At 40.9% G+C, this 12,979-nt stretch overlaps 1 protein-coding gene across 1 annotated transcript in view; it reads left to right on the forward strand.

Moving 5' to 3' along the window:
* LOC122809546 (neurogenic locus notch homolog protein 1-like) overlaps positions 1 to 12,979 on the forward strand; it is a 2,715,638-nt gene that overhangs the window by 368,186 nt on the left and 2,334,473 nt on the right. The window contains exon 5 of the mRNA XM_044081127.1: positions 12,048 to 12,156. Within this exon, the coding sequence (XP_043937062.1) occupies positions 12,048 to 12,156 (109 nt within the window). The remainder of the gene's footprint in view (positions 1 to 12,047; positions 12,157 to 12,979) is intronic.

The following is a 12,979-nucleotide window of genomic DNA, read 5'->3' on the forward strand; positions in this document are numbered from 1 at the left end:
GTTTATGGCTATGAAATGACAATTAACCTAGTATACTGATTTGGACATTTAGGAGTTCAAAGGAGGTAAGGTCTAGGGAGGTTACTGGCAATGCATAAGTGGCAACAGGGTTCAGTTGCCTTGCGTTTTCTATGATTTTAAATTTGGTGTCCTGAGACGATGATATCCAAACTAAAGGGTAAAATGGTTACACAGACCATGCATTCAGTATAAACTGCAAGATAAACCAAGCCAAGCTAGACTCTTCACTGTGTGTAGTACCTCAAACCTCCAGTAGTGGAGGCCCATGGGATATAGATATCCTGGACAAATCCTGATATACCCCCCACCCGCCAGCAAATATCATAGCTACTGTAAAATCTAGGAACAGAGGAACTGCTTTCATTGCTTTGAAGCCATGTCTATGAAACAAGACATGTATGAATGGGTTCAAGTGGCACGTCAGACGTTTTTGTTGACTTCTGGCAATGAGTAGAGCCACATTATTTTATTTTATTTATTTATTTATTGTCGTTGGTTTACCAGGATAGTCCATTGGGCCTTAAAGAACCTGTTTTCAATGGAGTCCTGGGGAGAAAAGCTCCAACAGAATGTATTTTCAACATTTAACAGTAACAATTTTTGTACAGAGAGTTATTAATAATTATGTATACTAAAAAGTAGAACTAATCACATTTAGAAAAGCAATCATAACAGTTAATACAATAATAAGAAGCCTACGAGTAATGGTATAAATGTAAAACATTAAAACTGATTAGAGAACAAATTTCATAGCTACAGGTGTAGAGTAGAGCTAATTATGTGGGGTGGGAACAAGAGCATTCCCACCGTGAGGCAAGATGAAGGTGGAGAGACTTTTTGAAGGCAGAGTGGTTAGAGGTGGTGCGGATGAGTGGAGGTAGGGAGTTCCACAGGCGAGCGAGGCTGAAGGAAAGAAGGTTTTGCCTGGGGATGAGTTGGTTTGTGTACTTCGAGTAGATTTTGATTATTTGACCTTAGAACTCTGTTAGGTAGGTGCATTGTAAAGGCAGAGGAAAGATAGGGACAGAGGGAAGGGTTGAGAATGAGCTTATGGGCTAGAGTTAGTTGAGTGTAAGTTAGTTGATTGGGAAGTTCTAGCCATTTTAGGTTATGGAGGGTGAGACAGTGGTGGGTGGAGGACTTTTGGCTGGTGGCGAATTTTGCAATTTTGTTATAGCAGGAAGTAAGTTGTTTTTTTTAACAAGGACTGAAGATTAGTTAGTAGTGGGGCACCATATAGCAGGGATGGGATTAGGAAGGAGGTAGAGAGAGTGATTTTAGTGGCAGATGTGAGGTAGGCATTCTGTCTGTAAAGCATGCCAATTTTTGATGTGTTTTTTTGTTGTTAATTTGCAGGTGGGAGTTAAATTTAAGTAGGTTATCGATTTGGACCCCAAGTAGTTTGGTTTCTGACACAATTTCAAGAGGTGAGTTGTGTTGAGTAGTAATTGAGAAAGTACCAATGTCAGGAGGGATGACTTTAGAAGGGGTAAATAACATTAGTTTGGTGTTGGTAGCATTGAGAGCTAGATGATTACAAAGCATCCATTGTTCTGTGGAAGAGAAAGCATCTTGAGTAAGTTTTTGTAGTGTAGAGATAGAAGAGGTGGAACAGATAATAGTTGAATCATCTGCATATTGGATGATGCTAGAGAAAGGGATTGATTTGTGGAAGTCATTTATAAAGATATTGAAGAGAAGAGGACCCAGTATGGAGCCTTGGGGAACTCCTGTAGGGTACTAAGGAAAGAGGAGGTAGCTTTTTCCACTTTACAGCTTGACTTCTATTAGATAGGTAGCTAGAGAACCAGTTTAAAGAGGAGGAAGATAGGTGAAGATTAGAAAGTTTGTTTAAGAGCAGGCTATGTGAGATGGTATCGAAGGCTTTGGAAAGGTCAAGAAGTAAGGTGGAAACAATTTGTCCAGAGTCACGGGCTTTATTTACAACCTCAAGGAAAGAGAGGAGGGCTGTCATGGTGCTATGATTGGGTCTGAAACCGTGCTGTGTGGGAGTTATAAGATGGTTGTCTAGGAGGTGGGGAAGGAGCTGAAGTTGGACACATTTTTCTAAGAGTTTAGAGATGGGAGACAGGATGGCTATGGAGGAAATTAGTAATGTTATTATTGTTACCACCTTTATGTAGAGGTATAATAAAGGCTTGTTTCCAGATTTGGGAACTGTGTGAGCGGTTAATTAAAATGCTAATGGGATAGGCAAGAGTTTCAGCAGCTATACTGAGAAAGTAAGAGGGGATATTATCTGGAGCATTGGTACATGGTTTCAATTTCTGAAGGAGTTTTTTAATAGTTGATGTTGGTATGGGATTTAGTGAGAAGAGGGGGCAGTCAGGAGGGTGGAAATTTTGGGGAGTAGGAAATGATGATAGAGTTTGTGTAGAAGAGGGGGTAGGGGAGATTGTGGGTGAGGAGTAGGGTGAGGAAGTAGAGATAGTGGGGGTGGATGAGGAGTTATTAGATAGTAGAGAGGAGTTAGAGAATGAGGTCAATTTAGAGATAGAGTCAATAAATAGGAATTAAATTGGGTGGCTAATTCATGATCTGGAGTATTTGGGTCTGGGGTAGGAGTATCCGGTTTGCTGGGGTGGAGGAGAGTAGAGATCCCTTTCCAGAATTTCTGAGGGTTGTTTTTATTTTGGTTTTGGAGTGTAGAGAAATAGTTTTGACGATCAGAAGTAGTGAGTTTCTTGGCTTTGTTTCGGAGCATTTTATATTCGTTAAGGAGTGGTGCTGTCTTATGTTTATGGTAGCGTCCCCAGACTTTGTCTCTTTGTCTCATGATAGCAAGAGTAGTTTTGGAGAGCCATGGGGCTGATTTAGTTTTTATTCTTTTAGTCCATAAAGGGGTTTGGGAGTCAAGTAATTTTAAGAAAGTTGAGTTGAAGTATGAGACTGCATCATCTAGAGATAATGTTTTTAGACAGTTCCAATTAATTGCTTGTAGTGAGTTTCAAAAGATTAATGGGTTGAAGTTTTTATGGTCACGGATTGTAATGTAGTTATGAGTCTGCTGAAGGATAGTGGGAAGCCGGTGGGTAAAGGTGGGTAAGTGGTCACCAAGTGGGTCGGGAAAAGTGCCACTGTTGTTGAAGTAGTGAGGGTGGGAGACTAGAATCCAATCCAATATACTCCCATTGGAGGGGGTTTTGGCAGGGTGGGTTACCAAAGTGATCAGTTGTGAGAAATTGTAAAGGTTGATGTTAGTGAGGTTTGTAGGAGACTGTATAAGGGCCCAGTTAATATTAACATCTCCTAGGATTATGGTTTCATTACTAATGTTACTGGATAGCCAGGAAAGGATGAGTTCAAGTGTGGAGATATTATCCCCTGGGGGGATGTAAAGGGAAGCTATACATATGTGTTTATGATTATTGATTTGTAGCATGGTAAGGAGAAGTTCGGCATTGTTAAAGTGTGGAGTAGGTTTGTTGTATGGGGTAACTGCTAGGGAGGAAGTGTATAGGAGGGCTACTCCTCCACCTTTCTTGTGAGGTCTGTCTTTTCGAATGATGGAGTAGTTAGGAGGAGCTATTTCAGAGTCTTTAATGTGTGGCTACATTAATGTACTCCAAATTAGAATTTACTAGTTTAAAATGTCCATCAGGTGGGCTCTGCCTGTAAAACATATTACAGTGCGGCAAGTCCTTTTGGCTAGAATGCCAAAACCCTTAGTATGAGAGGTGCAGGCTAACCCTCAAAGCAAAATTGCTTGCCAGCCATCTCATCATAAGCTGACATATACTGGATTACCACTAGAATAACATCAGTTACATAGCCAATTATCTTGTCCTGGAATGTTGACATCATTCTGAGTGATGGCAAAATGGCTCTCAAGTATGGTGACATTACTCAAGCATGTTAATATCTGCAGAGAGGGAGCTGTACCCACCAGGATTAAGTACAGAACTAACTCAAAAAACAAGCCACCCTGTTGTAATCACAACATCAATAGGCTGAATAACAGAAGGAAGAAAATCATGGCAAAAATTAGGAGGTGCAGTGACCAGCAGGATCCAAGTGCTCTCCTTAAACTAAACAAACAATTCAGATGACAAATAAAGCCTACCAAAGACAAATTTGAGGTAAATTTGGCATCCCAGGCCAAAGACAATAAAAAGGCATTTTGTAGCTGTCCTCAAGCTCAAAATAAACAATTTTATGCAGAGCTCATTGTTAATGTAGCCACCTATACTGAGCCAGAAAATATAGCAAACCTACTGGCAGACAAATTCATCTCTAACTTTACCCCCCAGCCTTCCCTCGGGAAATACCATCAAATATAACTCCCCCTACTATGACTAGGGAACAAGTCATCAATGCTCCCTCTAAGGCCAAGAACACACTATCTATAGGCCCCAACAGTATCCCAGACTGCCTTCTAAATAGCATGAAACATGACCACTCAGGCCATCTTGAATTACTATTTAACCATAGCCTCCAAACAGGCTTCGTGCCTCATAAATGGAGAACTGCAATCTTCATCCCTCTGCACAAAGGTGGCCATCTATGTACCTGGGAAACTGCAAACCTATAAGTCTCACTAGCCTCTTATGCAAAACCATGGAAAGAATTATCATGGAAATGATCAACAATGATGTATTAAACATCTGGACACTGGTCCTAATCCACTATGGTTTCATCAAGGGCATGTCATGCCTGTTCAGCCTGGTGGACTTCTTTAAGAAGGACAACAAAGCAATGGATGAGGGCAAAATGATTTATGCGGCCTTCCATGATCTGGCTAAGGCATTTGACAGAGTGCATCACTTAACATTGTTGGCAACCTCAAGAGGCTATGTATTAATCCTTATGTCATCTGGTGGACAGCTAGCTGGCTCTCAGACAGGACCCAGGAAGTTAGAGTTGGGAAGTCCACCTGCATAAAGAGGCCAGTCACCAGCATAGCCCCTCAGTGATTGGTCCTGAGACCGCTCCTTTTTGGCATCTACTTCTCTGAAGTCAAGGCTACCATCAGGCACCTCTGGCTGGCCAAATTTACAGACTAGTGCAAATTTGGAGCAGTCATAGAAAACCAGACCACACTAATGTTCTCCAGGAAGGGCTGACACAGACAAATAATTGGTGTCAGAGCCATAGATTTAAACTGAATGCCAAGAAATGCATAATAGTATCCTTTGGGGAAAACATCCACACTTGTTAACTATCATGTTGACAATACACTGCTAAGAGATGATCCAGTAGCCAGGACTTGGGTGCTCACGTAGACAGTAATCTAGCCTTTGACCTTCATGCATCTACAGTAGCGAGGAAATTATTCTATGTTGTGCAACTTATAAACAAAGTTATGGAGTTTAGGTCCAAGAAGGTCATTGTTCCACTATATTCAACATTCATCAGAACTATTATTGAGTGCAGTGCCGCCTTTGGTATATGAATAACCAGGCACATCCAAGAATTGGAACATCCGCAGAGGTTCCTCATGAAGAGAATACAGGATGTAAGTAAGATATCCTCTACAGACCACCTCAGAGCCCTATCCCTACATTCTGCCTCCTACAGGCTGTTGAAGGGAGATCTATGCCAGTGATGCAAGGCATTATCGGACCCCATTCTGATGGATGTCCTGCATATCAGCAAAAAGAAATAGCACCAGAAGTGTCTGTTCTAAAAACTTAACCCTTGACTGTGATATAAATAGGACCTGTTGGAAAGACAGGCATGCATCCCAGAAACTACACCTTCTCTGGAACAGGATCCCCGTCCATGTGAAGCAGAGTTCCTCCATAACCACTACACTAGCCATACCCAACAGAACCAAGACGCTCTCCTCCAAACAAATTAAGCCAATATGGTGGTCCCCTGCCATTAACAAACTCTACAACAGAAGGAAGAAACTATTGCAGGAAAAGGTGAAGCCCAAGACTGGAAAAACTCACTTATTAGCCACAACAAAAAGTTGAGATCCCTCATCAAAACCTCTAAAGCTAGCTATGAAGGCAGAATTGTGGCAAACACTTAAAACAACCACAAAGCCTTCTACAGTTATATCAAGAACCTCCACAGCAATACCTAGATTTGCTCTGAGTTACTGCACAATGGTACCTCATATACTAAGCAAACAGATACTGCCAACATACTGGCTGACAGATTCAATGTTAACTTTACCCCTCTCTCCCCCCCAAAGGACCAATCACAATACCAAAAGAATGCCAGGCCCCCAGCATTACTGCAGCACAGGTTAAAGCTGCAATTTCCAAGGTCAAGGCTACAGCTTCCATGGGACCTGACAATATCCCTGGCTGTGTTCTACATAAAGTACAAAGTGAACTGGCACCACACCTGTGTGCCCTGTTCAATCACAGCCTCACCTCAGGCTTTGTCCCTACAGAATGGTGCACTGCTGCAGTCATCCCTCTCTATAAATGTGGAGCAACTACAGACCCTGGGAATTATCGCCCCATTAGCCTGACGAGTCTGGTATGTAAGGCTGTTTAGCACATCATCATGGACCTAATTAACAAGGATACAGGGAATCTCCAAACTCTGGATCCCACACAATTTGGTTTTGTGAAGGAGAGATCATGCCTGCTCAACCTGGTTGACTTCTTTGAGTCAGTCACCAGATCTGAGGATGAGGGGAAGGCAGTTCATACAGCCTACCTCAATCTGGCCAAGGCCTTTAATACCATTCCCCACTCAGGAATTATTGATAGACTCACCAAACTAGTCATCAACCTCTATATCACTAGGTGTGTTGCAAATTGGCTCACAAATAAAACCCACAATGTGAAAGTAGCAGACTCCAAGTCAGACTGCTGACCAGTCACGAGTGGAGTCCCACAGAGATCAGTCCTGGTTCCACTCCTGTTTGGCATCTAATTCTCAGAAGTCCAGGCCAACATGGAGGGACTCTGGCTGACCAAGTTCAGCAAAGATTGCAAGCTGGGAGCCATTATTAACTCCCCAACTGATGTAGACATTCTACAAAAAGGCCTCACTGACACCAATGACTGGTGTCAAAACCCCTTAAGCTTAATGTCAAAAAATGCATTGTCGTTTCGTTTGGGAAAAACCCATTTCCCACTAATTACCACATTGATGGTATCCCACTGAACACTGAAGGCATTATAAGAGATCTGGGGACACAGGTTGACAGCAACCTCTCCTTCACCCACCACATTGCCACTGTGGTCAGAACGTCCTTCTATGTGGCGCATCTCATTACCAAGGGTTTTGCATCCAGGAAGAAAGAGGTCATCATCCCTCTCTACTCTTCCCTCATTAGACCAGTCATCTTGTATAATGCCCCATTTGGCATGTACCTCACTAAACAGCTGAAACAGCTGGAAAGGCCACAGAAGTACCTCACGAAGAGGATCCTAGGCCTTAAACACATGCCCTATATGGACAGACTCAAATAACTCCAGCTTTTATCTGTCTCATATCGTCTATTAAGAGGCAATCCCTGCTTGACTTACAAAGCCATGTCTGACCCTACCCTGTTAGAAATGTTACACCTAAAGAAATCCCAATCCCTCCGCACCATACACTCCAGGGACCTCAACCTCATTACCACAATCAACAGAACATGCTGGAGGAACAGATTCATAACCCAGAGACTGCCCATGCTCTGGAATAGACTTCCCATACATGTCAAACAGAGCAGCTCACTGGCCCTTTTCAAGAGAAATATTGATGAGTGGATGGGAAATAGAGAGTTCACCCTGGGGATTGCTCCAGTGGCTCTACATGATAGAGGCACTGGGAACTAACAGCGGCATGATGTCAGGGCACTTCTATAAGCTAGGCTTGTAAAGGCACCAGGGCCATTAGCATAGTACACACCTATGACTCTATGAACCTATAAAACCAAGTCAAGTGTAACTTGGACAAATGAATATGGAACAGGAGATTCATTCCTGGTTTGGTACCTCTGTTTTTAATGGACACAAGCAGCCTCTGAATGGTTCATCTCCCAGCACTTGCTTACACTTAGCAAGGGTACCAGAACTTGTCAGAGATTTAGGATGCATGCCTAGACTTAAAAATGCCCCAGTGGTCGTTAGCTTAGCACATACCTCTGAACCTGTGAGTTGTGACTTTTCATCCTCTAATACATGCATGCAAGCTCGGTCATATTTTTGCCTGTCCCTCTGAATAGAATAACTAAGGTTAATAACCCCCATGTGGACCACTATCAGGTCATAATCATATCTGTCAGGATGGAGGGTTCTAAGTATCCTTGTCACATCCTGGGTCTTGGCTCAAGAAATACAGCTGTCACCTTATTTTTATTCAGCCTTGAGTGTTGCATCCTATTTGACAACAGAGTCACCTAATACTAAAATATAACAAAATGAAGATGCAATCTCAGTTGGCCTTAGGGGCTTGGAGTCTGCGCACATGTCACTCTCAGAAGTACAAGTATTGGCTGATGTGTAGTAAATGATATATTCTGCTATGAACTGTTTTTTCAATTAAACACAAATAACATTTTTGGAGTTAGGACCTTTCAGAGGTATTCGTGCCAGCTGTAGAAAATATAATATTTGAATGAACCACATGTAGCCTAGTAAGTGTGTAGGTGAAATGAAGTACAACTGAAGCACACATTGCATCATGTACAACTGTTGGACACTTACTATCATTATTCTGCTGTCTTCGGGCTGATTTCTACAGTAGCAGAATTCTGCTAATTAGGTAAATCTGCTCATCCAGTCCAGCTCTCTTTCACTTTGTACTGATCCTTTATTGACAGGAGCTGGCACATTGCTTATCAGAGCTTATCTAAATAATCCTATCTTGGTTTGTGATTTACTGTGGAGTTGACTGGTAAGATAAGTTTTATTTGAATTTACATTTTATTTTTTACCTCTGCTTTTCACAGTTTGTTAGAAGGAAGGGATAGTTTGTAGACAAAAAGATTTACTTTGATATATATTTTATTGTTTTACCTTTAATTTTCAATGTTTGTTGTTAGGAAGGGATAGGTTTTAGACAGGCAAGCTCTAGCCATCCTAAGGGGCCTAGTCAGCTCTAAATTCACTCAGACTACTGAGAGAACAATTCAGAGCTTATCTAAACAATCCTATTTTGGTTTGTGATTTACTGTGTAGTTGACTGGTAAGAAAAGTTTTATTTGAATTGATGCTTTATTTTTGACCACGGTTTTTCACTGTTTGTAGGAAGGAAAGAATAGCTTTTAGACAAGACGATTTGCTTTGATTTATATTTTGTTGTTTTACCTTTAATTTTCCGTGTTGGTTGTTAGAAGGGGACAAGTTATAGACAGGTTGGCTAAAGCTTGCCGGTCTAGTCAGCTATAAATTCACACAGACTGCAGAGAGGACAATTCAGAGCTTATTTAAACAAGCCCGTCTTAGTTTGTGATTTACTGATCTTTACTATTAAAAAGAAGTGTGACTGCGAGCAATAGTGATGTGAGGGAATTACAGCTTTTGTCTGACTTTCAGAACTTGTACGGTCAGAACAACAAATTTACTGTACTTACTTTAGTATTTAGTTGTATATTTCTTATGTGATTTTTCTCATAGAATTAGATTAAGTTTCTTATATTTCTGTGGTTACTGATTTTGATTATTATTTTTTTTTACAATTTTTTATTCATTTGAAGCAGAATATGGATTCCTTAAATGAGTATGCCATTAATGATTTGCTGAAGCACAAATATCTTGTACAGTGTAATAAATGCCATGCATATTTGAAGGTAACACCTGACAATGCTGGTGATCTGTGTTCCTCATATAAAAAGTTGGATGGTTTGCTTACCATTGTTAGAAGTAAATGTAGACTTGCTGACAATTGCACTTGTGCAGTTGGCATAGCTTGGAGATGTGTTGTTACATATATTAATGACGGGACTGGTGAGGTAAATAATGGTCAGGCAAAGAGCCAGTAGAACACATTTAGGAAATGATGTGTCTATTATCTATAAAGATCATTCGACCCCTATAAAACAAGACAAAGCTCCTGACAACTTTGAAGTTCTGGATGCAAGTATTCAGGAATCAGTGGATTCAGTGTTTAGAAGGAAAGAAAAAAGAAAGAAAGGAATAAGTTCACAACAAATAACAAGAAAGAAAAAGAAACTGATAAATGTATGTAAAATAAAGAGAATACATGCTAAAAAGGACACTATTTGTTACGTAACACACAGATTACAGGGACTGATAACATTTTTCTATCAGAAAACCTTCAGTCTACAGAAAAAGACATAATCTTTTCAAAACAGAATGTAGAAAAAAAGAGGCAAGGGACAGGTGAAAAGGAAGAAATCAAAAGGAATATGGAAGGACTGAAGAACATTACTGTATGAAAAAAGAAGAGAAAGACAGATATTGACTACATGGCTCAAGCTGTGGATGTACAAAGCCAGCTGGATGAGAATTTTATGCTTGCAAATTTAATATGCAATGAAAACAGTGGGATTAATAAGACTAATGGTGATGAAGACCATTCCTTTGTAACAATTGATAGAGCAGATATTACTGTATTAGAAGTTGAAGATTCTTCAGATCTGGTTAGAAAAGATATTCTTGTAATTGGTTGATTCTATTATTGGAAGAACTGATACTTACATTTGCAGAGAGGGTAATGAACATTGAATAGTGTTATGCTTGCCAGGAGCAAAAATAGAAGATGTGAGACAAGCCTGGGATGTTCTCTGCCAGAATGGGGTTGGGGGGGATCATGACACAGATCAGTTATGGAAAGACATGTTCACTGAGTGAACACACGTGGTTATGATCACACAAAGCATGTCTGCTATTGTCATTGATGGCATGACCAGGCATAGTCACATGCTGGGAATATACAATATACAGCTTACAAGGCATGACAAGGGTAGTGCCCCCTCAGCCATTGATAGAAACCAGATAGTTTCTGGTGTTCTTGTTTGCACATTGACCTAACAGTGCCCCCCACCCCCACCCACAAATAGGTAGGTGCCATTCACATAAACATATCCATTAATGGTGGCATCCTATTCATCATATCAAACATGCTGGGACACATAATGCCAGGTATATCTTTGAGAATAATATGCTATCTTTTTCAGATAACTGAAGTTTAACTACATTAAAGATAATGATAATAAATCTAGAATGCAGACGGTCTCCTTGACAAATTTCACAGAATACAGATCAAATGCTGAGGTTAAAGTCTGAAATATTTGAGAAAGTTGCGACCTTTAAAGCTTCTACTGGGGGCCTAGAGGAATGACATAATGATTACGGACCAGGCAATCCAAGTTTGACTAGCAGCTCAGCCACTGGAACAAGCAATGGAGTAAGGGCATATCTATCCTTGGGCAGTACAGCATGCTGGGCAAATCCATCATTGATCCCTCATGGTGGCAGAAAAGACTGATGGAGTGGATATGCAGGAGGACTGAGGAGGCATGACTTCTCTGGGCCTGGAGTGGGCACATCCTCAGACCATACTTTATAGCCTACCCAGACCTAACAAAATGCTGTCTTGCTGGGGGAGGGTGGAAGTAGGGCTAAGCATGGGAAAAGTCCTGTGTTCTATAATGCTATTGATGACTGCTTCCTCTTCTGCCTCACCTCCAGTAGTCACCAGTGAACTGCCCATTCCTCTGTCAGACCCACCTAAGGGTAGTTCTATACTCTCTCCTTTGTGGATTCCTAATCTACCTCCCATCCTGCTGTACAGTATCACCTGGAGTGGAGAAAACCTATATACCTTCACCTCCTTATTTGGTTCTGTCACAGGGTAAGCAATGGGCATCTATGGCTAGAGGAAAAAAAAGAAAGTTGGCCCCTTTATAACACGGGCTGATTTATGATGCCATATTTGGTGTGTTTATATAAAGAATCACTTTGTTCAAATGTTATTGAGGTTCTTTTGAAGTGCTATTAGGTGGGAAATATTAACTGTCACAGAAAGTTGTTTTGTGCTTTATTTTTTAACCTACATTTATTTTGATCTGTATTTTTCTGAGTGCATAGTGAATAAAACACATTCTGAGAGCTGGTTAAAACAAATAAGTATCTTTCTTTTTCTAGACTTGCCCTCCAGGCTGGGAACCTGACCCTTTTCATGTCCAGTGCATCCAATGCCCAGTTGGATACTTTTCAAGTGAAGGAGTCACTACTTGTCAAAAATGTCCAGCAGGTACAGTGTGAGGAAAAATGTTTTCAAACTGTGCAAAAATAAAACAGTCTGCTTCTTTCACAGTACATTACAGTTGTATAACCTGAGACTATAGCTACACTTTTCATTTGGAGGATTGTTTTATTCATCTGAAACAAGTCATTAATCATAGAAAGAATCTATTGTCTACTTTAACAGAAGAGGAGGTTTGTTAACACAGTTTCTGCATTACTAACCAATGGCTGAAACAATTCTATTACACGGTGTCTGACATACTAAATGGAATGTGGAACAAGCTGACATGTGTCCTTTTGCCTTATTAAATGATGGACCAGCCCTTAGTAGATAACTGGCGGTAGAGGCCTGTCATATTATTACACAGGGACAGCACTCCTACTGCAAATCCTGTGCATTACTGAATAACATATGCAATAATCCTGATACATGTGCTTTGCTTTACTATCCAGCACATGGATCAGTCCTCTCCTGTCTCCATTGCTTCACATGGGGCAGAAGCACCAAGATACCTTCTTCCTTCCTAAATAACTCTGAAAAAAGTCCTGTCACACATCATGTGTCTGCCTGTATAACAGCTGGAGTAATTCTGGCACATATTCTCTGTCATTGCAAACAATAATATTTGTACTGGATTGGATACCAGGCTGTAAAGTGTGCCCCACTGTAATATTTGTATTGGATTCCAGGCTGTAAGGTGTGCCCACTCTAATATTGGTACTGGATTCCAGGCTGTAAGATATGTCCACTCTAATGTTTGTGCTGGATACCCGGCTGTTAGGTGTGCCCACTCAAATATTTGTACTGGATTCCAGGCTGTAAGATGTGT

This window comes from Protopterus annectens, chromosome 8.part0 (assembly GCF_019279795.1).
Source record: "Protopterus annectens isolate FY-2018-M chromosome 8.part0, PAN1.0, whole genome shotgun sequence".
NCBI lineage: Eukaryota > Metazoa > Chordata > Ceratodontiformes > Protopteridae > Protopterus > Protopterus annectens.